General features: G+C 65.2%; 1 protein-coding gene across 7 annotated transcripts; it reads right to left on the reverse strand.

Moving 5' to 3' along the window:
• Positions 1–1,130: 1,130 nt before the first annotated feature.
• Positions 1,131–20,835, reverse strand: ADAM11 (ADAM metallopeptidase domain 11; the record flags this gene model as incomplete). 7 transcript variants are annotated; one of them, XM_084861792.1, is made up of 26 exons in its annotated part: positions 20,700–20,835; positions 20,051–20,226; positions 11,150–11,226; positions 10,899–10,965; positions 9,925–10,010; positions 9,544–9,619; positions 8,981–9,181; positions 8,610–8,684; positions 8,454–8,525; positions 8,088–8,254; positions 7,486–7,570; positions 7,284–7,374; positions 7,110–7,161; positions 6,525–6,624; positions 6,370–6,441; positions 6,142–6,234; positions 5,729–5,809; positions 5,158–5,208; positions 4,981–5,044; positions 4,671–4,770; positions 4,150–4,269; positions 3,646–3,814; positions 2,793–2,907; positions 2,622–2,712; positions 2,064–2,081; positions 1,131–1,581 (listed from the first exon to the last, which is right to left on the reverse strand). In XM_084861792.1, the coding sequence occupies exons 1-26, from the start codon at positions 20,758–20,760 to the stop codon at positions 1,566–1,568; spliced, it is 2,376 nt and encodes a 791-aa protein (XP_084717918.1). In that variant the 5' UTR covers positions 20,761–20,835. The 7 variants fall into 7 exon arrangements, with proteins under 7 accessions (XP_084717918.1, XP_084717920.1, XP_084717919.1 ...); XM_084861794.1 differs by lacking the exons at positions 1,131–1,581; positions 20,051–20,226 and having other exon boundaries at positions 1,926–2,081; positions 8,985–9,048; positions 9,115–9,181; XM_084861793.1 differs by lacking the exons at positions 1,131–1,581; positions 20,051–20,226 and having other exon boundaries at positions 1,926–2,081; positions 8,985–9,048; positions 9,115–9,181; positions 9,925–10,049.
• Between the last annotated feature and the right edge of the window lie 3,332 nt (positions 20,836–24,167).

Below are 24,167 nucleotides of genomic sequence, written 5' to 3' on the forward strand. Positions count from 1 at the left end.
ACAGTGCAAACCCACCCCCGCCCTCCTGCCCCAGCCTGGGGTGGCTGGTGCTGCAGGACTGGCTAGAGGGGCACTCCACACATCCTTCTTGCTTGGGCAGTGCCAGCTGAAGCCCAGTATCAGGACCCAGCCACCCGGAGGGCGACCGTGGGTCTCAGTCCCAGTTTGCCCTGAGGGAGCCTTCTCCTCCAGGATTCCTCTTCAAAGATGCCCCGGGAGCGGAGGGACTGAAACCAGCCGCTCAAAGGCCGGGGGTTCGGAGGTCCCTGCTGCGTGGGGGTGGGTATCCCCGGGGAGAGGGCCTCCGTTCGTCTGTGGCTTTCATCCTAGGTAGTTTGAGCCCATCCTGCCCCTGCCGGCGGGTCTTCCAGAGCTCTTGTCCCGAGCGAGGCCAGAGGGAAGGCCAGGGCAGGACATGGGTGAGGAGGGCTGAGGAGCCGCGCCTGGCCTCCACCTGTCCGGCACTGCCGCGGGCGGGCGGGCGGGCGTCAGAGGCCACGGGAAACAACTGTAAACTTACTGCCGGGCCCGGGATTGGGGGAGCGGTGGGAGGGGTGTGACAGGGCCTGAGGGGTTTTCTAGAAGCTGAGGATCCTACAGGAGACCTGCCTTTTCCCGCCTCCTTACGCACATCACATCGCAGGCAGAGCCCCTCGCCCTCCAGGCACTGCCCCCCCCCCCCCCAACAGAGGGCCCGCCTGGGACCTCTGGGCCACACAGGGGGCCCCTAAACCCTGAGTCAGCCCCAGAACACCCTCCCGAAAGGGGGAAGGTGCCATCTGATGTCAGGGCCTGTATTGTAGGCCCTCGGACACGCGCATCCTGGCGAGGACAGCAGGAGGGCCGTTCAGAGTTAAAGACAGCCGGGGCCACGGGGTCGCCGGCCCGTCATCCGGGCGGACAGAACAGGCAGCTTTGGTGTGAACCCGCACTCAGACGGCTCTCGGAGGCGGGAGGGAGGGAGCGAGGAGCCGGCCCCGCCTGGCAGGGGGCGTCCGTTCAGGAGGAGAGCCCAGCGGGGCCGTCCCCAGGGACAGCGGTGTCTCAGCTCCTCCAGCCCCCCTACCCCCCAGATTTCACATCCCGCCCCCCTGCCCTGGCCCCGGCACCCCCACAGTTACATTCGTCCGCTAAGGTTCAGCTTTGTTTTGTCTGGTAAAGGTAGATTGCAGCCCCTCTCCCTAGTCCCGGAAAGCTGAAGCTCTGCCCAGCCGCCTGGCTCTGAGGAGGGGCCGGCCCGGCGGGGACTGGGGTGGGGGGCAGCCCTCCAGCCCTCCCTCCCCGCCGGAGCCGGGGTCTGATGGTGGAAGCTACATTCACCGGGAGAGGTGTGTGCGAGGCCAGGGCCGCGGGAGGTGGGGTGGGGGCCACCAGGGAAATGGCCCTGGCAGGGTCCCCCTGGCGGTGTGAAGGGCAGGGCCCAGCCCCCGACCCACCCCCCACGGGGCCAGGAGCGGGCGGGCTTGGCCCGGAAGACATGGCATGGAGCCGCCTCCGCGGGCGGTGGAGGCAGCCTCCTGGGTCTTGGCTGAGCTGTGGGCGCCAGGCGGGAGGGAGGGTGGCACCTAGGCACCTCCGGACCTGGAAGGGAGAGGGGGTGTGAGGGGACCGTGTGAGGAGGGCCCCGAGCCGGGCCCTGGGGGCAGCGAGTCAAAGGCTGGCGGGGAGGGGGCTGGCAGGAGCTCAGACAGCGGAGACATGGAAGACAAACAGATGGATGCAGAGGCAGGCTCCCTTCCAGGGGAGGGGGCTGCGGAGAGGGGGCACAGCCCCAGCGTCTCCCTGGCCGGGAGGGGTGGGGCCGCAGGAAGAGCAGGAGCACATGGGCCAGGGCCGGAGGGGCGGCTGGGCCAGAGGAGGTGGCAAGGGCAGGCTGAGGACTCTCTCCCTCCCACCCCTGCAGTGACGGGGGGGGGGGCGGGGGAGGGAGGGGAGGACAGTGGGGGCGGGGAACCAGCCCTCAGCTCCGTCCACAGAATGCGAGGTGACAATGAGATGGAGACAGGCACAGCGGAGGGGGACGTGGCCAGAGTCACACTGCCCCCTGCTGGGTTGGGTCATACCTTCCTCGCCGGATGTTTCTTCAGGAGACAAGCACGGACAGGCGGGAGAGAGGAAAAGGGGCCATTGGCGACCTTCTCCTCCTCTCAGGGAGGGGCCCTGGGGCTGGACACTGTGACAAGCCCAGGGAGAGGGACCGGGCCTGAGTCTGGACCCTGAAACTCACTCACTGGGTGGCCCGGGGCCTCAGGTCCCTCCTTAGTGCACTGAGGGTGCGAGCCCAGCTCCAGGGCCCTGACCGGGCGCCCACAGAGCCCTGCAGGCTGGGGGGGGGGGGGGGAGGCTAGAGGGAACGGACACGGCCCAGGCTGGGCAGTGCTGCTCAGCAGCTCTGTGGCTGGATCACACTGAGGCCCTGTGGGGCCCGTTGTCTCATTTTTCAAGAGAAGCTGGGAGTCAGCATGGTTCACAGGAAATATTTGGGTTTTTAAAATGGGAGCCACTGATTTTCTGAAATGTTAACGCAAGACCCTGTGTCTGGCTTGGACCACGGTGTTGGAGCTCCGACTTAGGGGATCTCTAAGCCCCGGGACACGAGGGTGGGGGGCAGGGTCTCTTACTTAAACCCCCAGCCCGTGCCGCCCAGGACGATGGCTGCCACCAGCACGGCCCCGGCGATGGAGCCGATGATGATGTTGGTGCCGCTGGGACCTGCGGGGAGGCGGGCGCGGTTGGCAGGGGCCGGCGTGGCCACCGGGACAGACCGAGCCCCACGCGGCCGGCGGCCTCACCCTTGTACTTCTCCGTCTCCCCCGTGGGCGGGGCGGTGGGCAGCGGGTTGTGGATGCTGCAGTCCTTGCCCGTCCAGTCCGGCTGGCAGATGCACTTCCCCTCGTTGCTGCAGACCTGGGGGGGCAGTCACGGTGAGCGGCCCCGCGCCCTCCGGGCTGTCCGCCCCCACCCCGGCCCCGGCCCCCACCCCGGCCCCCGGCCCCCACCCCGGCCCCGGCACCCACCCCGGCCCCGGCACCCACCCCGGCCCCGGCCCCCACCCCGGCCCCCACCCCGGCCCCGGCACCCACCCCGGCCCCCAGCACCCACCCCGGCCCCCACCCCGGCCCCGGGCACCCATCCCGCCCCCCGGCACCCACCCCGGCCCCGGCCCCCACCCCGGCCCCGGCACCCACCCCGACCCCCCAGCACCCACCCCGGCCCCGGCACCCACCCCGGCCCCCACCCCGCCCCCCGGCCCCCACCCCGGCCCCGGCCCCCACCCCGACCCCCCAGCACCCACCCCGGCCCCAGCACCCACCCCGGCCCCCACCCCGCCCCCCGGCCCCCACCCCGGCCCCGGCCCCCACCCCGGCCCCCACCCCGGCCCCGGCACCCACCCCGGCCCCCAGCACCCACCCCGGCCCCCACCCCGGCCCCGGGCACCCATCCCGCCCCCCGGCACCCACCCCGGCCCCGGCCCCCACCCCGGCCCCGGCACCCACCCCGACCCCCCAGCACCCACCCCGGCCCCGGCACCCACCCCGGCCCCCACCCCGGCCCCCGGCCCCCACCCCGGCCCCGGCACCCACCCCGGCCCCCACCCCGGCCCCGGCACCCACCCCGGCCCCCACCCCAGCCCCCGGCACCCACCCCGTGGTGGGAGCAGACGCGGCGCTCCCCGCCGCCGGGGCAGGCGCTGAAGTTGAAGGCGGCGGCGGGCAGGCAGCGGTGGTCCAGGCACAGCATGTTGGGCCCGCAGGCCGTGCCGTCCTCCACGTAGCTCAGGTCCGAGCCGTCCGCCAGCTGCACGTGGCCGCCCCTGGGACACAGCACAGCGGCCTCCGCACGTGCTCCCCGCCCCTCCCGCCCCCTCCCCGGCCAGGGTCCCCCTCCCCGCCCCCCCTCCCCGGCCAGGGTCCCCCTCCCCGGCACAGCCCCCCTCCCCGCCCCCCCTCCCCGCCCCCCCTCCCCGCCCCCCCTCCCCGGCACAGCCCCCCTCCCCGCCCCCCCTCCCCCGGCACAGCCCCCCTCCCCGCCCCCCCTCCCCCGGCACAGCCCCCCTCCCCGCCCCCCCTCCCCGGCACAGCCCCCCTCCCCGCCCCCCCTCCCCGGCACAGCCCCCCTCCCCGGCACAGCGGCCAGGGTCCCCCGCACCTGCAGTCCAGCTCCTTGCCCTGGTGGTAGAAGGTGACGCTGCTGATGTCGCCTCCGAGGTCCCCCAGCCGCGGCGCTCCCGAGATGTTGACGCAGAGGAGGAAGCCGCAGAGCACGTCCCTGGGGGGGGGGGGGGGGGGGCGGAGGCAGCGAGTCCCACGTCTGACCCTGACCTAACTTGATGCGCCTTCTCCCCACACCCTGTTTTTTTATTTTACGAATTCTCCCATCGGGACTCATGGGCATAGCCTAGCACAGTGGTCGGCAAACTGCGGCTCTTTGGCCCTCTGAGTGTGGCTCTTCCACAAAACACCACGGCCTGGGCGAGTCTATTTTGAAGAAGTGGCGTTAGAAGTTTAAGTTTAAAAAATCTGGCTCTCCAAAGAGATTTCCATCGTGGCACTGTTGAGAGGTGGGTCTGTGGACGAATGAGTTTGCCGACCACTGTGACCTAGAAGAGTCTTTGAAAATAAACAAACAAACAAACAAAACAGCCCCGGGCCCAGAGCGGGGAGACTCACTGCTTGTTGCACTGGACCCAGCCTGAGCCCTTGCGCCCGCAGTTGCCGCGCTCTGTCCCCTCCACGTTCAGCTTCTCGTAGCAGAAGCGGTCGGCGGCCACTGCAAAGAGACGCCCCGAGATGTCACCCCGGTCACAGAACCACCCGCCTCAGGTCTGCCCCTCCAGCCCCGGCTGACCCCAGCCCCCTGGGACCTGCGAGCCTGGGGGCCGCACGTTTGGTGGAGGGCATGGTGAGCCAGGACCTGCCCCCTCTCAGACTCTCGATTCTGGGTCCTCCAGAGTCCCCTCTCCCACCCAGCCAGACCCACCGTGGCCCCACAGGGCTTGGCACTGCCGGTCCCGGGTTTTGCAGCGGCCTCCGTAGCAGCGGCCCTAAAGGGTTGAGACAAAAGGGACGGACACACTGAGTGGTCAGAGTGGAGGCCACAAACAGTACTGAGCCCGGCGCTGGGGGGGGGCGGGGGGGGGAGGGCACACCAGCATACCTGTTCGTGGTCGCAGTAGTAACCGTCCAGTTTGTGCAGGTTGGGGGGACACTGCAGAGAGAGGGGCTGCACTGAGCAGAGCGGCCCCGGGACTGAGAGGGGAGGCTGCCCAGGGAGGAGGGGAAGGGGTGGCCTAATGCCCCCCAAGTGGGGCTCATGGCCGGGTTCCTCCATGTCAAAGACAAAGAAAGGTCTGGATTGGGACTCAGGTGGTACAGGTGGCTCCCGTGTCCTGCCCCTCCTTCCCAGGGCCGGGAGAACTAAATGCCTGGCGCCAGGAAGGACTGAAGAGATAGATGTTCACTAACATCATCATCCCCTCCGACCCCTAGCACACGCCAGGACCGCTGGGAACACCAGTCAGACTGCAGATACTGGTTTATAGCGGAAAGAGGGAAGCCAGGAGGCAGAACCACCCTTTCTCAGATGAGGAAACTGAGGCTCATCAGCGGCGGCGACGCCAGCAATGGAACAGAGGGTGCGGGGGACAGCCTCGCCCCGACACAGCAGAGCGGTGGGATGAGGGGCTGCCCCGCCCCGGGTTCTGGGGGCGCCGGCCCGGCCAGCAGACCTGGCTGGAGTCGCCAGTGCAGGTCTCCGCGATGTCGCACTCATTCACGGCCTCCCGACAGGACACGCCCCGCGGCTCGTACTAAGGAGAGAAAGGATGCGTTTCCGGGCTCAGGCAGGGCTGGTCTGTGATCCCACCGCCCACGGCTCCTGCCGCCCGGCCCCCATTCACCCCGGGCCGATCCCGGCTCCGCCCTCCCGCTCCTTCTCAGCAAGTGCCCCGCCCACTCCTCGCAGCCCCGCCCACAACAGCCCCGCACGCCCCGCCATTCTCCTTCCCCATTGGCGCGTCCTTCGCTCCAAGGCCCGCCCACTCGTGTTGGCCCGCCCCCAGCTGCTCCTCCGCACTAAGTCCCGCCCCTTGTCCAATCGTCAGCAGCGGGGGCCCTCCTGGTCCCGCCCCTTCCCCCTCACCTTGCAGCGGCGGCAGCAGAGCCCGTCGCTGCACATGGCGTCGTGGGTCAGGGTGCACTTCTTGCAGCAGTTCCCGCCCGCTCGGCTGCACTCCTGGGGGGCGCGGGGAGAAGGGGAGGGAGGGAGGCCGGCGAGCCCAGGCCCAGCCCCTGGGTCCTCCTTCGCTACCTCCCCGCGGCGCCCCCACCCCCCGGGTTCCCCGGCTGCCAGCAGGCGCGGGGCGCTCACCTGCACGGAGCCGCAGTCACACTCCTCCCCGGCCTCCACAAAGCCGTTTCCGCACTCGGGGGGGTCCAGGAGCTGGTCAGGGACGGCGGGTCAGGGGTCGGACTGGGACCCGACCCAAGTTCCCGGTTCCCACGCCCCCGCCCTGGGGCCGGTACCTTGAGGGGCTTGTTGAAGAGGCAGCTCCCGCCGCCCTCCTGCAGGAACTGGTTGTACTCATCGATGCTGCAGCGCGAGAACTTGCGGGGCAGGTAGAACCTGGGCAGGCGAGAGGAGCCGGTGCCGCTGGGTCCCGGCCCGCACCTTCCCTTCCAGCCCCTTCTCAAGATGGGGGGTGGGCTGCACCGGGGACTCGGTCACCCTGTCGCGGAGGCTGAGGGTCTGTGTGCACGGAGACTGCACAGACATCCTCCAGCCTGCCCGTCTAGCGGGGGCGGCTGGGCCACGCCCTCGTGTCCCCTTCCTGCGAGGACTCCGAGAGCCAGGAGTCGGAGCGCCAGGAGGAACAAGGCTTTGGCGGCGCCTAGTGGCGACAGCGGGCACTACAGCCTGGTTAGTTTTGGAGTCTCGCAGGGGAATCTGGGTCTCCCGTGCAGGGTCCCACAGAAAACTGGGTTTTGTGGAATCCCGAGTGGTCCTGACAGCTGGACCTCTTGAGGCCACTAAGTCCACACTGTCACCCAGTGCTCTTCCGGGACTCTCCTCGTCCAAAGCCTTCCCCTGATTTGTTCCCCAAAACTCACCCAGTGTCCTCCATGATGCAGCCCAGCCAGTTGTCCGGACACTTGCAGTCCCCTAAGAGGTGAGACAGGTGTATATGAAGGAGGGTGGATAACAACGCCCCCCACCCCGCACCCCTTTCACTTCCGGAACGTCTGGGTGTGGGTCTGGGCTGGCCGTGGGGTCTTCGCCGGTACCTGCTGAGCTCCGGTGTTTGTTCCACATCATGCCCAGGTTTTGCCCCAGCGTCTGGGCCAGGGTCACCGCCATGGCCCCCATATTGTCGTACTTGGGGCGAGAAATATGGAGCACAAAGAGGTTCACATCCCTCCGAAAGGCACAGGGCTCACGCCCTCAGCCCTCCCACCCCTGCCCCAGCTGTGCCCCCACCCCGCTCACCTCATTCACACCCCCGCCCCTGGCCAGAGAGCAGATGCCTCCCACGTAGGCAGCCCCGCTACTGGTGCTCTGGAAGGTCCTGCCCCTGGAAGGGAGAGGGTGGTCAGCAAAGCCTCCTGCCCTCCCCATCGCGGCTCCCGTGGGCGGTGAGGGGCAGACAGGAGCCTCCCCAGCTACAGCCCCTCCTTGGGGAGGTCAGCATTGCCCTCACGCCAGCCTGCGTGACCTCAGGCAAACCCCTGCCCCTCTTTGGGTTTGTCTGCCCATGAGCCACAGGAGCGGTTCTCATTAGGTCAGCTGTAACTGCAAGGACCTTGTATCAGGAAGGGACGTGGGGCAGTTTGAAAAGGGAAGAGCCAACGAAGGGGCGGAGATGGGCAGAAGTGGCCAGGGACACGGAAAAGGGGCATCGACTTAAGATTTAGGGGAAGATGCCCGGCCTGGGGCAGGTGGCTGGGGGCAGGGACAAGAGAAGACCGACCAGTCCCAGAGGCTGTACCATCTCCTGGCACAGAGCAGGGGCTCAGTTACCCTGAGCTCCGAGCCACCAGCAGAGGCTGGCAGCATGCATTGGCATGGGGCGGGGGGGAGAATGGACTCACGAGAAGAGGTGGGTGGCATCACTGGGCTCAGGCAGGCCCTCACGCCGATAGACCATGAGCCGGGCCAGGGTCTCCAGGAGGTCGTCCTGCACCTGGATCTTGTCCCCATCTGCCCACGTTTCCATGGCGACCAGCACTATCCGGGTATTGAGCTGCTCCTTGTACATCTGGGCCCAGATGGGAGAAGGTGGGGAGAGAGCTGGAGGGGGGGAGTGGGGGTGGGGGGCAAGGCCGGAGGAGGGCTTCCGTCTGTGCTTCCAGGAAGTGGGGTTCGGTGGCTGGCAGTGCCCTGCACTGCTCACCCCGAGGATATGTGTGGCCGGAGGGGGGCCTGGGGGAGAGGGAGGGCAGAGGCAGGCTGCTCACCACGTCCGCCAGGTTCACCACGGACTTGGCGAAGTTGCTGGTGAGGACCACGGACTGGCGCATCTGCTCAAACTGGAGGAAGCGCGGTGGATGGAGGGCCAGGCTGCTGCTGGCCTCCCCCCCGGAGCCGCCCCAGCCCCCCGCCGGGCACCTTACCAGCTGGTGGTCGTTGATCACGATCAGCTCCACGTACTTGGTCTCGCTGTGCACTGTCGGGTGGCCCCGGCGGACCTGGGTGGGGGGGTGGGCACTTGGAATCAGTCCCGTCCACGCCTGGCGTCATGGCCGAGCCACGGACGGACTTAGGGAGCCGGACCCATCGGGACAAGGCCAGCCCCCCGGCAGGGGCACCGTCCCTCCCCAGCCTTGGTCTGGGGGCAGGCAGCCCTTGCTAGCCCGCCATGGGATAGCTCCCCGGCCCCAGCCACACCCGCCTGAGCTCTCTGCCCCAGCCGCGGCGGGGTGTCCTCCTGCTCTGGACCGCAGCCTGAGGTCTCTGCAGCCCGAGGTCTGTGCGGGCCCCGTACCTGCCTTTTCCTTCTCAGCCTCGGCCGGTCCGGAGGAGCGGGACGGGCAGGGGCGGCGAACAGGCAGTCTGGGGGAAGGGAGAGGTGAGAGAGGCACAGCCAGCCCCGCCCCAGCCCCCCTTTTCCTCCTTTACCTGGTTCCCGGCATCCGATGGGGGCGGGGAGGAGGGGGGTCCGGTAAATGAGGTGGGGATGGGGTCCCTGTATGAGGGGAGATGAGTTCTTAGAAGGCTCTGAGCCCAGCTAGGCGGGGACAGCTCCAGCCCCCCCCTCACCCCCCCCCCCCCCCGGCCAGAGTGACCCAGAACTGGCCAGAGCTCCCATGTCAGATCTGATCTCGCAGATGCTCAGATTCCCAGGTCAAGACCTGGGGGCGCCCTGAGAGATCAGGGCGAAGGACACTGGATCCCAGTGGAAGGTTACTTGGGGGCCAGGGGGGACACTGGAGCTGGGGCAGGGGCAGGGAATCAGAGCTGCGGTCACGGAGGGCAGTGAGGCTGAGGTTACCGGGGGGAGGAGGGGACAGGGACAGCAATCGGGATGAGGGAACAGGGAGTGCTCACCGGGGCGGCCCCCGGAGGCCTGGCCATGTCTCTGGGCTCCACGATGTAGGTGAAGTTCCCGTCCGAGAAGACCCCACTGCGGAGAGAGAGGCGGTTCCCCTCGTCCCCAGGCCCCAGCCCCAGGCCCCAGGCCCCAGCCCCAGGCCCCAGCCCCAGGCCCAGGCCCCAGCCCCAGGCCCAGGCCCCAGGCCCCAGCCCCAGGCCCAGGCCCAGGCCCCGGCCCCAGGCCCAGGCCCAGGCCCAGGCCCCAGGCCCAGGCCCAGGCCCCAGCCCCAGGCCCAGGTCCCAGGCCCCAGGCCCCAGGCCCCAGCCCCAGCCCCAGGCCCCAGGCCGGGGCTGGAGGCGTCTCCCGGCCGCCCAGCCCCCCACCCCCATACTCACTGCAGCCCTTGGCAGGTGGAGAGAGCCGCGAAGGAGTGGGCGTTCCCTCGGAGCCTCCCCTGGTAGTAGCAGTGGTCTCCGGCCCCCTGGAGGAGCGGAGCGCGTCAGCGGACATGCCCCGGGCCCTGGCAGGAGGGGGGAGGACCGGGAGGGCCGCTGCAGGTGCCCCGCGCGCAGGTGCTGCGGCCTGGGCACCCCTGGTGTCACCGCCTGGCTCTACTCCCGACTGGCTGTTGCCCCCTCGGGGCCTCCCTCACCTCACCTACAAAGTGAGGTCGCTGGACCACCTCTGTGGTTCTTAACTACCTATTAGGCTGAGACCCGGCCCCAGACTCCTTTGGGAAGGACAGCATTCACAGAGCACCTGCTGTGTGCCACACGCCGTCACACGTGGTGTGTCCACAGATGCCACGGCCTCCGTGGGCCGCCCCGGGACACCTGGTCTGGGTCCGAGGAGTGGCGAGCAGCGTGTGTCCCGGCCCGGCCCGGCCCGCGGGTCCGAGGGGACCGGCCGCCCCTCCCCCTGATTCCTGCACAATTACTTGTGCTCCAGTTACTGACCGGGCTATTTATAGCCGCTCATTCATCCTGGCTGGGTCCCGGGGCCTCCGGGGCTGGCACCCCAGTATCCCAAGCAGCCAGGGATCCCCAGGGCCTCGGTGCTGAGCAGACGGACATTTCCCCAACAGCCCCCTCCCGGAACCCTGGGCGCGGGGCAGGGAGGTGCCTGAATGCCTCCGTGCTGGGCAGAGGGCTGTGGGCTCAGGCCTCGGGGGCTGAGCAAGGGGGGCTCAGGGCTCTACTACCCTTTGGTGTGCCACCATGACTGCAACCCTCAACACCGAGAGGTTGGGAGAAACGGAGGGCCCTGAGGGGCCAGGCCCACCCCAAGCGTCAAGTGCACCCCAGACCCCGTCTCAGTGGCCTCCGGTCCTTTCATTGCACCCGCCCCCTCCCCTCCCGGCGTCACTCACCGTGCTCCGCTGGGTCGTCCCCTCGCGGCTGAAATGGCGCTCCACATACGTGGAGGAGAGGAGGTGACTGGAGCAGAGCGGGCAGGAGGAGGGAGCGGGTCACGTGTGGGCCTGGGTCCGGCCTGCCTCCCGCCTCAGCTCCGATCGAGATCCCCTGCCCCGGCTCAGTCTCCCCCCCCCCACACCCATCCGGGGCCCACCCAGGCCGCACCCGCCAGAGCCCCTCCTCCCAGGCTCAAGGCCGCACTCACTGGTTCAGCTCCAGGTCCAGAGTGAAGTTGGAGTTGAAGGCTGGGATGACGAAACTCACCTGGGCCAGGTGGACGGGCTGGGGGTGGGCAGAGGGCAGAGGGAGGGTCACCTGGGGAGGCCTGAAGGTGGGAACTGGGGAGCAGCCCTGGGGAAGGGAGGGCCCAGTCCGGCAGCTGTGGGACCACTGATTTTGGGGGGAGATGCTTTGCATAAGACCCTGTTCCTGCTGAAACCGGTTTGGCTCAGTGGATAGAGCGTAGGTCTGCGGACTGAAAGGTCCCAGGTTCGATTCCGGTCAAGAGCATGTACCTTGGTTGCGAGCACATCCCCAGTAGGGGGTGTGCAAGAGGCAGCTGATTGATGATTCTCTCTCATCGATGTTTCTAACTCTATCCCTCTCTCTTCCTCTCTATAAAAAATCAATAAAATATATATTTTTTAAAAGACCCCGTTCCTTCCCTGGGGAGTGTGCACACCTGGGCACAGCCCCCTCTGCCCTCTGGGCCGGGGCACAGTGTGCAGCCTGGGGGCAGGTGCCAGCACACTCTGCGGGGTCGGTCTCGGGAGCAGCCAGGACGGAGAGGGCAGCTTGGCCTGCTCACTACCTCGGGCCAGACCCTCCCCGACGTTGGCAGGGCCCCACCCTCAGGTGGACTAAAGGGGGGTCCTCTGAAGTATTCCAGGTAAGGGGCCAACAGGAGACGGGGTGCAGTGTGAGCCTGGGAACCTGCTGACGCGGTGCCTGCCTTCCCGCCTCCCTGCCCCGGCCCAGCCTCCGTTTGGGGAGGAGGACCTCGGACTCTGCAGACCGGGGTGGAGTGGCTGGAGCTGGCCACGGGCCCCTGGACGCTGGGGTGATGGGCTGATGCCACCCGGTCAGGACAAAAGAACTTGGCTCCTGTACCCCAATTCCATTGCCCAAAGCAGCTCATCTTTAATATTTCAATCCCGTGGTTAATTTTTAAACACGGAAGTTTTCCTGATAAATTTTTCAGAGGGGCCTTCGCAGTGGGGCTGGGAGGCTCCAGGTTGTCATGACAACGCACCAGGCCCGAACAAGCTGACTGTGGGGGCTGGAGACTCCAGACTTGGAGCCGTGTGCCCAGAGGGAAGCCGCCCCGAGACAAGAAGGGGCAGGAGGGTTTGGGTCCCGGGTCCCACCCCAAGCCTCCGGTCCTACAAAGATCGGGGAGTACGGGAGAGGCTGGAGTTTAAGAAGACTGGAATCCAGGCCCCCTCCCACCCCTGGGCCGGGAAGAGGGGGGATGTGTGCCTTCCCCTGGGGAGGAGCAGGCTGCAGGGCGGAAGGAAGCCCTGGGTCGTGAAATCCCACTGTCCCCAGCTAGCTGGCTTCCTCACCCACCACCTCGATTTCTCCTGAGCCGCTATTCTGTGCCTGGCACCGTCCCAAATGCTTTTCACGTCTTATCAGATTTGATCTTCCCAACAACCCACTGAGGTAGATGCTACTGCGTTCCTTATCTGACAGATGGGAAACGGAGCCGCAGAGATGCTAGCTGACTTGCCCAAGGTCATACATCTAAGAAGTGGCGGAGCCCGGCCAGCACGGCCCAGTGGTGAGCATCGACCTATGAACCGGGAGGTCACGGGTTGATTCCTGGTCAGAACACATGCCTGGGGTGCAGGCTCGATCCCCAGGGTGGGGTGTGCGGGAAGCAGCCGATCAATGATTCTCCCTCATCTCTGGTTTTTCTAACTCTCTCTCCCCATCCCTTCCTCTCTGAAATCAATAAAACTATATTTAAAAACAAACAACAACAAAATAAAAATAAATAAATAAATAAAAAACAACAAATAAAACCAAGACGTGGTGGAGCTGGGATTCAAGCCTAGCAAATCAGCTTCCGGGGCCTTCTGACCCCAAAGGTGAGGTGACATGGAAATGGCCCGGATCCAGGAGTGACCCTGGGAGAGGGGGTGTGATGGGGAAAAGGGCCAGAGCGTGGGTAGACAGCCCTCGGAGCCTCCAGGACACTGACTCCCCCCATCCCAGGGTGACGGAGGCTCCAAGCTCCACCCTGAACCCCCAGACCAGTGTTTCCCAAACTTTTGACATATGTGTACCCCTTCTATAATTTTCGTAACGCTGAGTCCCCCTTGTACTCCTGAGAACGTAGAATTAGGCGCAGCTAAGCACGTATCCCCACCAGACTCTTCCCGTGCCCCTGGGGGGACGTGTCCCACACTTTGGGAAACACTGCAGAGCATCGGTCATACTTGAACTAGAAAGTCAAGGACAAGTAGCCACTGCTTCCCTCTTCTCCCCAGTGGCCTGGACCATCTCTGCTCTGCCCCAGCCCTGCCCCCCAGGGGAGACCAAATAACTGGGCAGGTTTGTTCCAATCCAAAGAGGGGGTTATATCTCTCAGAAGGATGAGAAAGACCAGGGAAACCCACCTCGGTCCCCAAGGTCTCCGTACCTCAGGCACCTGGGAAGGGGGCTCCTGCTGGCACCAGAGTCCTAAGACCCCCTCCCCATCCAAGGCAAGCTTGAGGCCCATGCTCCATCCAAGCCAGACTGCTCCCGGCCGGGCCAGCCTCCTGCCCCTGACCCGCCCCTGACCCCTCACACCATTCCTCCGGAGCCTCCCCTGTCCCCTACCACCCTCCCTCCGCCGGGCCCAGCTCAGCACAGCTGGTGGCCGGCCGGCTAGGCCCCGACCCTGTGCCCTGCTCTTGCTTCTTGCCCCCTGGCTCCCCGGCCACCGGACTCTCACGTGCTGCGGCTCATTCGATCCCAGCCGGCCGGGATGTCTGGTGCTCGCCTTACAAACGCCAGGCCGAGGCTCGGGAAAGACACTTGGAGGTGACCGGCCCGGGCCCCGCTGGGGAGATACGGGGTCAAGTCTCACTCTCAGGCCGGAGTCGGTGCCTCGGCAGCTGTGGCCACCGGGCCGGAATGACGTTCCCTCCCCAGGGCTACCCTGTTGCCAGCCCATCGGCCATCTGACACTTGCTTGCACCCGGGTCGGACCTGACCAGACACACAGTGAAGAGGGAAGGAGGCAAAGATCCCGCTGAAATCCCAAAATACAAATACGGAGGCCAGGCCTCCACCCAGACCTTCAGGGTCGGTCTCGGAAGGGGGAGACACAAGCTCTTCAGGGTCCCCTAAGGCCCTAGGAAATGTGGACATCCAGGCACTGTCCCCCAGAGTCACCCTGAACCCTCCTCCAGAGCCTCCACCTCCTGCCTCGACCTCCTCCTCCTCACCCTCTTCTGCAAAGCTGCCCCACAGCCCACAGAGGCTTCAGCCCCTCTGCTCCTGGCCGTTAGGCCAGTGGTGGGCAAACTGCGGCTCTCGAGCCACATGCGGCTCTTTGGCCCCTTGAGTGTGGCTCTTCCACAAAATACCGTGGGCGGGCACCCACGTACAGTGTGACTGAAACTTCGTGGCCCATGCTCAGAAGTCGGTTTTCAGCTCTCAAAAGAAATTTCAATCCGTGTACTGTTGATATTTGGCTCTGTTGTCTAGTGAGTTTGCCGACCACTGTCCTAATGGTTAGGCAGGTCTTCACCTCTGGACTCAGCTTTCACCTGGGCGACCGTTAGCCCCGGAGCACAGGCTGCACCTGCCTTTCTCCCTGCAGGCTCCCCGCCCATGTCGAATAGAAAGGCACCCGAAGGCCTGAGTGAGCTGCATACCCTCTGAGCCTCAGTTTCCCCAGCAGTGAAATAGGGTTGTTGTAAGGATTACATGAAAGCCCCTTTTTAAAAATACTTTTTTTTTTTTTTTTATTGCTTTTAGAGAGGAAGGGAAAGATAGAAACATCAATGATGAAAGAGATCATTGATTGGCTGGCTCCTGCACGCCCCCCACTTAGAATCGCACGAAACCCAGGTGTGTGCCCTTGACCGGAATCGAACCTGGGACCCTTTAGTCCGCAGGCCGACGCTCTATCCACTGAGCCAAACCGGTTTCGGCAAAAGCCCTTTTTAACGTGTTATTATCACAAGGATTAGTAATAATACTAAGTGAAAAGAAGGAAGTATAAATGGCCCAGCTGAACAGGAATTGGCGGCAGAGGGGGAGGAGCCAGAGAAGCAGGGGCCCACCTGGGAGAAATCCCCTCCCCCAGCTGCAACTCCCCCCAAGCTCCCCATGCAAGGAGGCTCCACTCCTGCCCAGGGCAGCGGGAGTCCCAGATAGGAGAACCGGATGCGTTTCCGATAACCAGATTCGGCCTACATTGTTGAGGACAGAGTCCCTTCCTCAGAGGTCACCAGTCCCTCTGAAGGCAGACTTTGGACAGCTGGGTCCCCCCAGGCAGCCAGCGGGGAGGCCAAACCCACAGGCCTGCGTCTGGCCAGAGAGGCGAGACTCTGGTTCACGTGGCTCCCCTGAACCCCGCCCAGAGCCTGACGGGTAACCCCCAAATGCCCGGGCTCCTGTTTCTGACACGCAGCCCCCATGCCAGCACCTGGCCCCACACCCAGGAGGGAGGGCGGGCCTCACAGACGCTGAGCATCTGCTCTCGCTGGGTCCTCGGCAGGACCCCTGGGCACACCTCATCCCTGAGCCTCACAGCTGCCGGGGCAAAGTGGAGGTGACGATGCGCCCCTTTTTACGGACGGGGAAGGTGGGGTTCAGGAGGCCTGCCCAGGCCGTGCAGTCAGAAGCAGGGGGGCTGGGCCTCCCCGAGCCTGACCTGCTCCAAAGCCACAGGGGCAGCCCTTCAGAGAGGAGCTGTTCCGCCGCCTGTGTGACCGTTCCCTCTGCGCACCTCGCGGCAGTGCTCAGGTCACAGGCGCTGCCCGAGGCTGCAGGGCGGATCTCCAGTCCGCGCCGGTCTGCGCAGTCCCTGGGAGCTCAGCCCAGTGACCGAGGTCCTGCCCCCCGCTGGCTCAGTCTCCTGGGCCTGGGACCCTGCACCCAAACAGCCCTGTTCTCGTACCCACATCCTGCCCGCTCCTTGGCTCGGAGGGCGTTTGGGGTTCTTGGGGGCAAGCACAGCCCACCCAGCAGTTTAGTGTGGATGGAAGGGTCCCCCTCAGGACGCAGGCCGCCTCTCGAGCCCACTGATCTCAGGCAGCCCACTGGACCGGCACCCCGTTTTCCTAACAGCCAGCCCCTGGTCCACTGCGGCCCTGCTTGTCCTCCTGCCTCACCCCTCAGCGGCGGGCTCCCTGTGACCACAGGTTTCTGCACTTCCAGACCCGACATCTCCGGACAGAAGTGAGGTGCTGAGAGCAGCTGCAAAGAGGAAAATGGGTCCCCTGTGCCCCCCTCCCCTATCCCCCTGAGCAGAAGCAGACAGTGCACTGGTTAGGAGTGCTTCTTTGGAGCCCGGCCTCCGTGGGTCCCAGGTCCCTTGCTTCTGGCTGCATAGCCCTGGCAAGCTGAGAACCAGGAGGTCACGGTTCAATTCCCGGGCAGGGCACATGCCTGGGCTGTGGGCTTGGTCCCCAGTAAGGGGAGTGCAGGAGGCAGGCAATCGATGATTCTCTCTCATCCCTGAGGTTGTTTCTCTCTCTCCCTCTCTGAAATCATTAAAAATATATTAAAAAAGGAAAAAAAAATATCAATTGATATCTGCGTATCAATCTTGACTCTGCTACTTAAGTGCTGTGTGACCTGGGGTAGTGACTTCACTTCTCTGTGCCTGCTTCCCTATCTGTGGAACGGGGACAGTGATAGCATCACCTCCTGGAGTTGTGAGGATAAAATAAATTAACAAACGCAGCCCTGGCCGGTGTGGCTCAGTTGGTTGAGCATTGCCCCATGCACCCAAAGCTCCCTGGGTTTGATTCCTGGTCAGGGAACTTGCCCAGGTTGGGGTTCATAAGGGAGGCAACCCATTGATGTTTCTCTCCCTCTCCTTCTCCCTTCCTCTTTCTCTAAAAATATCAATAAAAATATTTAAAAATATATTTTATTGATTTTTTTACAGAGAGGAAGAGAGAGGAAAAGAGAACTAGAAACATCCATGAGAGAGAAACATCAATCAGCTGCTTCTTGCACACCCCCTACCAGGGATGTGCCCACAACCAATGTACATGCCCTGGACTGGAATCGAACCTGGGACCTTTCAGTCCGCAGACCAACGCTCTATCCACTGAGCCAAACTGATTTCAGCAAAATATTTTTTTAATTAATAAAAACACACACACACACACACACACACACACACACACATATAAAGGCAGAAGAGTGCCTGACCCCGTAAGTTCCCAGAACATTGTAACTTCTCTAGCTTCTAATTCCTGCCTGGCCACCTTCCCTCCCCCCAAGGCAGGAGTCCTCGCACACCAAACCCTTTCCTGTCACCGCTTCCTGTAGGGGTGGGCTGAGACTGTTATCATCCCGATCTTACCATGGGCTCAGAAAGGCGCCAGGAGCAGCCCAAGGCAGAGCAGGTTAGCGCTCCGGCCCCGCTCGTGCCTCCACGCTCCCCACCTGACCCACCCACAGCAGATGGGGGTCTTGCTGCTGAGCCATCGCCTTGCGTGGCCTGAGGTCCTAAACCAGTGCATTCGCTTCGGACAAAGCCCACGGGCACCAGGGAGGGCGTTCCTGCTGGGCACTCGGGCTCAAGGTTGCACTGTCTCCACCATCAGGCCCGAGGTTGAGGCCACAAGTGCTCGGGGAGAGGCGCCAGGTGGGAGAGAGGGGGTTTGCCACGTCTCCTGGTCCTGGGGAATATTCCGGAATGTTCATTTGTCTCCCTGGCCTTCCACCTTGCATTGGGTGGGGCTGGGGGCCTGCCCTCAGTGCCGAAGCCCAGAGCCCCGGGGGCAGTGGGCAGTGGCTGGCCTTGAGAAAAGGACTCCACTGCTTAAGATCTGATTGGCTTTGTTTCTTTTGTTTGCTTGTTTTCCGAGGATCTGATGGACTTTGGGCAAGTTATTTTAACTTGTCTGCTCATCTGCAAAACGGGCAGACAAAAGTTACCTGCCTTACAGACTTGGAAGAATTCCACCTGAGCCCTAACTGGTTTGGCTCAGTGGATAGAGCATCGGCCTGTGGACCGAAGGGTCCCAGGTTCGATTCCGGTCAAGGACATGTACCTTGGGTTGTGGGCACATCCCCAGTGGGGGGAGTGTAGGAGGCAGCTGGTCGATGTTTCTCTCTCTTCCTGTTTGTAAAAAATTAATAAAATAAAATAAAAATAATTCCACCTAAGGGGAAACTGAGGCACAGAGGTCAGCCTATGAGTAAGTTCCCTGGGGAGGCTGCAGAGGGATAACTGTGAAGGCTGAATCCCAGAGAGACTCTCCCCCCCCCCCCCCCCCGAGGTGACCACTGCCTCAGACCCACACCCTCCACCCCCACCTCCTCAGACAGCCCCTTGGGTATATTCAGACGGGATCACTCACACACACATCACCCATGCCACCCACTCACCAGCTAAGCGACACCCACAGAGACTCCCCCTCCTCTGCACACCCGGTCCATTCAGCCCAGCGGGGCCCACCCCGCTCTCCCCACACGCACAGGCACTATCGCCCAGAACGGCCCCCTTTCTGGTGGACCGTGCTGAAGAAGCACCCACTCTTCCTCCCTCTCAGGCCTGTGCTTTCTCTTTGTTTCCTCTGACCCCACCGCAGCATCACCCACTGCCCTCTCTGCACATCCCCGACGCACCAGCCAGGAGTCCTGGCACTCAGGCCCCGCAGTCAACTCCTGGCCAGCACAGCCGTGGGCGTGCCGTTCACAGGTGGGGGTACACGAGGGAAGAGAGTCAGACTGGGACCATGCCTACTGCCCGTCTACCGCCCCCCGGGAGCCTGGGTAGGCGCTGAAGGCGGCCTCCACCTCTTTCCCTCTCCCCCCCCCCCCCCAGGCCTGCTGCTCAGGACCATTAGCTCCCCTCCCCCCACTCTGCGCGGCCCTGAGTGATGGTCCATCTATTATGCATGCTGCCTTCCTGCTCCATTCCATTTCCCGAGTGCCGTCCCTGCACCCCCCCAGCCCCCCGCCCCCCCGCTCAGGGCTTTTAACCAAGTGCATTAGGCAGGGCCAGATGCCAGTCTGACAGATGTCCACCATGCTAGCCTCCGTTTCCCCCTTCCTCCCTCTGCCCAGCTCAATGGCCTCCCACCGCTCCGAGACTCAGTCACCCAAACTTCCAGGCCTCCTCCGAGTCTCCTTCTATTTCTGCCAGCCCTTCCCGTCCCAGCCCGCCCTCCGCCCGCCCCCAGGCCTGGCTAACTTTCAGCTCCGAGCTCCTGGAGAGCCAAGGCAAGGCGTGCTGAATGAATATTCCATCTGGGTGATTATTATTCACATGATATTAATTAATTATTAATTGCAATTAATCTCCTTCATTCCCAACCTTCCTCTGGGAGGCAGGAGGGGCCTGGCAGCTGAAAGGGACGGGGTGGGGGTGGTGGGGTGGCATTTGTGGGTGTGCGTGGGGCCTGGAACCTTTTCCCAAGGCCCCACCCGCAGCGAGGGCAGGAAGGAGAGCAATATGCCTATCAGCGCAAGGGGGAAACCGAGGCAGGAGCAAGCACTAAGCCGTTCGGAAAAACCCCACTCCGGGTGGCTGTGGCAAGAGCCCAGGAACCCAGGTCCCAGGCCCTCAGATGCCTCTCCCGGCCCTCCCTGCCCTCCCCAAGGCCCGACTGGAATAGAACCACTTGCTCTGGCAGGAGAGGGTGGGGGCCGGCAGGAGGCTGACCCGGGCTGGACTGAGCCCTGGCATTCCAGGGCGCTGAGGGCAGGGCATCCCGGTTGCGGTGGAGGAGCCGGGAGCGGGCCGGTGGGTGCCCATGGCACGAAAGGGAAGCACCCGAGCCGGCTGCCCGGGCGGCACCCGCACCCCGCACCCCGCACCCCGCACCCCGCACCCCGCACCCCGCACCCCGCACCCCGCACCCCTGGCCTCCCGGGCGCCGAGGCCTGCTCCAGCCCCGCCTCCCCCAGCCCCACTCACGGGGCCGCCGGGCGGCTCCTGGCGGACTCGCGTGTCCAGCTGCTGCCTTCGGACTTCTCCCCCCGAGCTCTCGCCCACCAGCCGGCTGGGCTCCGTGACCTCGGGCACTTCTGGGCCCCGCCGCTGAGGGGCGGCCCTCCAACGCAGGACTCCGGCAGGACCCCAGGCGCCCAGACCTGGGGACAAGGCCATGGCTATGGGCCGATGCCCACCGTGGGGCAGGAGGCTTGGGAATGGGCTGGGCACCCCCAGCCTCCACCCTCCACCCTGGCATTGCCCGGGGCGGCCTGGGGGAGGAGGCAGCTGCCCTGCAGAGGGAGAGTCCGGAGGGTGGGGAGGGGGCCGGAGCGTCCCTCTGCCCCATTGTCACGACTGCCCCCCCCCCCCGCCCCAGCCCCAAACCCGCAGAGACCGGCAGCCCCGCTGGCCACAGGCCGGGACGGCGGCGGGGCGGGCCAGGGGACAGGTGGGTGTCCGCGTCCTCCCTGCTCCCCGCCCCCACCGCCCGCGCTCGGACCCGAGTCCTCCCGGCGCCGCGGGAGCTGAGGCTGCAGCGGACACCGCACGGGGCGGGGGCGGGGGCGGGGGCGGGGGCGGGGGCGGGGGCCGGGGCCGGGGCCGGGGCCGGGGCCGGGGCGGGGGCGCTCACCGGGCGTGGGCAGCAGCGGCAGCAGCAGCAGCGCCGCGATCGCCCCGCGCCGCAGCCTCATGGCTCGTTCATTCCTCCGGCCCCGGGCTGCGGGCTGCGGGCGGCGGGCGGCGGGCGGCGGGCGCGGGCGGAGGCGCAGCGGCGGGGGCTGCGGGGCCGGGCGGGGGCGCGGCGGCGGCGGCGGCGGGAGGCGCGGGCTCAGAGCGCTCCGGCCGCGGCCATCCCGGCGGCGCGGGCCGGGTTAAGAGGAGCCGGAGCACGTGAGCGCAGGGCCCGCCCCCCGGCCCCCGCCCCGGCCCCCCCAGCCCGCAGGCCCGGGCCCCGCGACGGGAGGACAAAAGAGGCGCCGCCCCGGGGCCGCCTTCCCGCTCCGCCCCGGCCTCCCCGGCAGGTGCGGGGCCGGCGCACCGGTTCCCATCGCGCGACCCCCTCCTCGGCGATCGGTCCCTAGCCAGGGGAGCTCCGGGGACCGGCAGGTGTTGGGGGAAGGAGGCGGGGTGCACGGACCCCCCGGGCTCTGACCCGGTGCCGGGGACCTGTGCGATGGGGATGCGGGGGCGTGGCTGGCCTCGGCCCAGTCCCCCCTTTATACGGAGGAGGGACCAGCCCCGAGACCCCCAAACCCCCTGTCCGCCGGCAGAGGCTTTTGGAGCCGGAAAGGTTTGGGGCGGGGGGTGAGGAGGGGGGACTGGACTGGAGGGCAGAGGCTCATCTGGCTAACGGCCGGCGGACCCTCTGAGATCTCTGAGCACCTGGAGGAGCAGGTCCCTGTGGAGTCCGCCCCACCCTCCGTCCTGACCCCTTCCCACCCACAGGCGCCTTTTCCTGGTCGGAGATGACCCGGCCTCCGGAGGGCTTCAGGATTTCCTGTCCCTGAGCCCAGGACAGATCCCCCCCCCCCCCCCCCCCCCGCCCCCGAACCCTGCCCAGCCTCCCGGTCCCTCACCCAGGGCATTGCAATCCTTCCCCTAAACATCCTCCGAACTAGCCAGGTCATTCCCATGCCCCTCCCTTGTCAGCCCAAATCTTTGAGGGGCAGAAGGTACCTGTGGAGCCCCCAGCTTTCCCTCTCTAGCAGGACCAGGTTGCCGCGCCCGCAAACCACCTGTCCTGCCAGCCTACCACCGGAACTGCCTGCACCCCAGCCCCGCGGCTGAGCCCCTGGGCTACATGGGTCCCTGATGGGGGGCTGGGATCTCTGACAGACTGAGCTGAGGGAGAGGTGGTGGAAGTGGGTACCCCTGGTGAGGCCCCTCACCCCCGCTCTGACCTTGTGCCCAAAGCCAGAGACTCCCTGAACCCGCCCTGGGAGACCACAGGTCACCGAGGAAGAGGCGTGGCGGCAGGGAACCCCTTCCTGGGTGCCTGCTTTCCTGAGGAATGGGGGAGCCGCCTGCGGCGGGTGGCAGCCCCCCTCGTTCTATTTTGGGCTCAGGAGAAGTGAGAAGGCGAGTTCCCGCTAGTACTGACATCAATGCTGGGGGCGGGTGACTCCCCTCCAACCACCTGCCACTGCAGACCCAGATGCCCAGGAAGGCGGAGACCATTGTTCCTTCGCTCTGGGAACCTCTTAGGGCTGAGGGGCCTCTCAGAGATGAGGACCTACTGTGTGATGTTCCCTGACAATTACCCAGGAGGGAGAGATTGTGCTCCTCATTTTACAGATGGAGAAACTGAGGCTCCAAGCGGCTGCTGGAGCTTCCCAAAGTCCTATAACTAGCTGGTCAGAGAGGGGCACTCCGTTCTCCGGGCCCCACTCCTCTCTGGCCCCCTCTACCCCACCTCTGCCCTTTACCTGGATCTAGAGGAGACTGGTCCCTCTGCTCCATCTGTTCCCCTCCTCCTCCCCCCACACAGCACTGGGGTGAATCAGTCCTGCCCCACCTGTGCCCAGTTCCAGGCCAAGTCAGGAAGCCCCGATCCCATGTGCCTCCCAAAGGGACAGGTGCTTTGTCCTTTCACAAAGGAGGTCCCTGGGCGTGCGGGAGTCCGGATCCTCTCCTTCAACATGCCCAGGGCCACACAGCAAGCCCAATCCGTGGCCTGGGCCTCCCAGACTGAGCACATCCTTACCATTTGTGTCCAGGGTCCTTGGGCTTCTTGTTGGGGAGACCTTCCTGGACCCCCAGAGGGATTCTCTCTGGCATTCTGGGCCAGCTCCAGTGGAGGCTCACTCTGTGGTCCTTGGCCCGAGAGTTCCTTATCTTCCCGCGTTCCCAGCTCGAAGCAGGCCCACTGGGCATCTTGGCCCTCATCTGCCCACATCCCACTCCTCAGCCCGAGGCCCCCTTCTTGTCTTCCATGTCAGCTCTGCCACAGCGCACCTCTCCCAGGCTGGAAGCCTGTTGCAATTCCCTCATGCACTAAACCCACCTCACCCCACCACAATGGCGGGCTCCTTGGGTGCCTCTGCCCTACTGCCTGTTTCTCCCAAGAGGCCTGGGAACCCAGAGAGTAAAGGTTGGTGGCCACTGTCTGCTGTCACCCTCAGGGTCCCTCCTGCTGAGGAAGCTTTAGGCTCTGGTCCCGACCTCCCTTAGGCCCCACTCCGGGGAGTTCTGGGGCCGCCGCCTCTGGTCCTTCCTGCCCCATGGCCGGTTCCCTCCAATTTTCTGCACGGGGCCACGCTGGGTTGATGGTGAGCCAAGACCTAGCTAGTCTAGCAGCTGCAGGTAAGGGGTGGGGTGGGGATTCAGCTGCCTCAGTCCGGGGGCAAAGCGACGGGTGGCGATTCCTGCCCACGGAGGATGTCCAGACCCTGAGCCCAGTCTGTGGGGCCTACACCAGGCACGGGGGCTGGGATTCCAATCCCGGTTATGGCTGTGACATGGAGCAAGTCCCCCAACCGCTTTGAGTCTGTTTCCTTATCTGTGAAAGCCTCCTTCACAGGGAAGGGATGAGCCTCAGAGCGGCCGGGGACTCGAGCTTCGGGACTAATTTATCCTCAGTGCCTGGTGCACAGAAGGGGCCGCTCCATCCATGTTGGTCTTCAGGCCAAGGAGAAAGTCCAGGGCCCAAGGGACTCCTTATGGCTTGGGGACCGAGGGCCCACTCTGCCCGGAGCAGGGAGAGACTGTGCCTGGTGCGGTGGTGCTGGTGGGTGGGGAGCAGCAGAAAGGCCCACAGTGCTGGGACAGGGAACTCATTGTTTTCTCCCGGATCCCAGCAGCGTCTGCCTTTCCTCCAGCGGAGAACCGCTCTTGTGATTGAATATTTCTCTGAGGGAGCCTCAGGCCCCCCCCCCTCCCCCCATTTTCTGACTGGCCTCCTTCTTTAGTCTCTGCAGCCCTTGCCTCAGGGGGTTGGAGGCATTCAGGGTGCCAAAACCCTGGGGGAGGGGGACCCCATCCTTTGAGCTTCATTCTTGGACCAGGAATGAGGGCGCAAGTGCTGGGGGGAGGGTGTGCAGGTTTCCTCTCCCACCTCAGGGATCTCCTAGCGTTCTGGGAATCCGCCCATCAGAGAGTG

Source organism: Pipistrellus hanaki (genome assembly GCF_964339955.1).
Source record: "Pipistrellus hanaki genome assembly, chromosome: 16".
Classification (NCBI taxonomy): domain Eukaryota; kingdom Metazoa; phylum Chordata; class Mammalia; order Chiroptera; family Vespertilionidae; genus Pipistrellus; species Pipistrellus hanaki.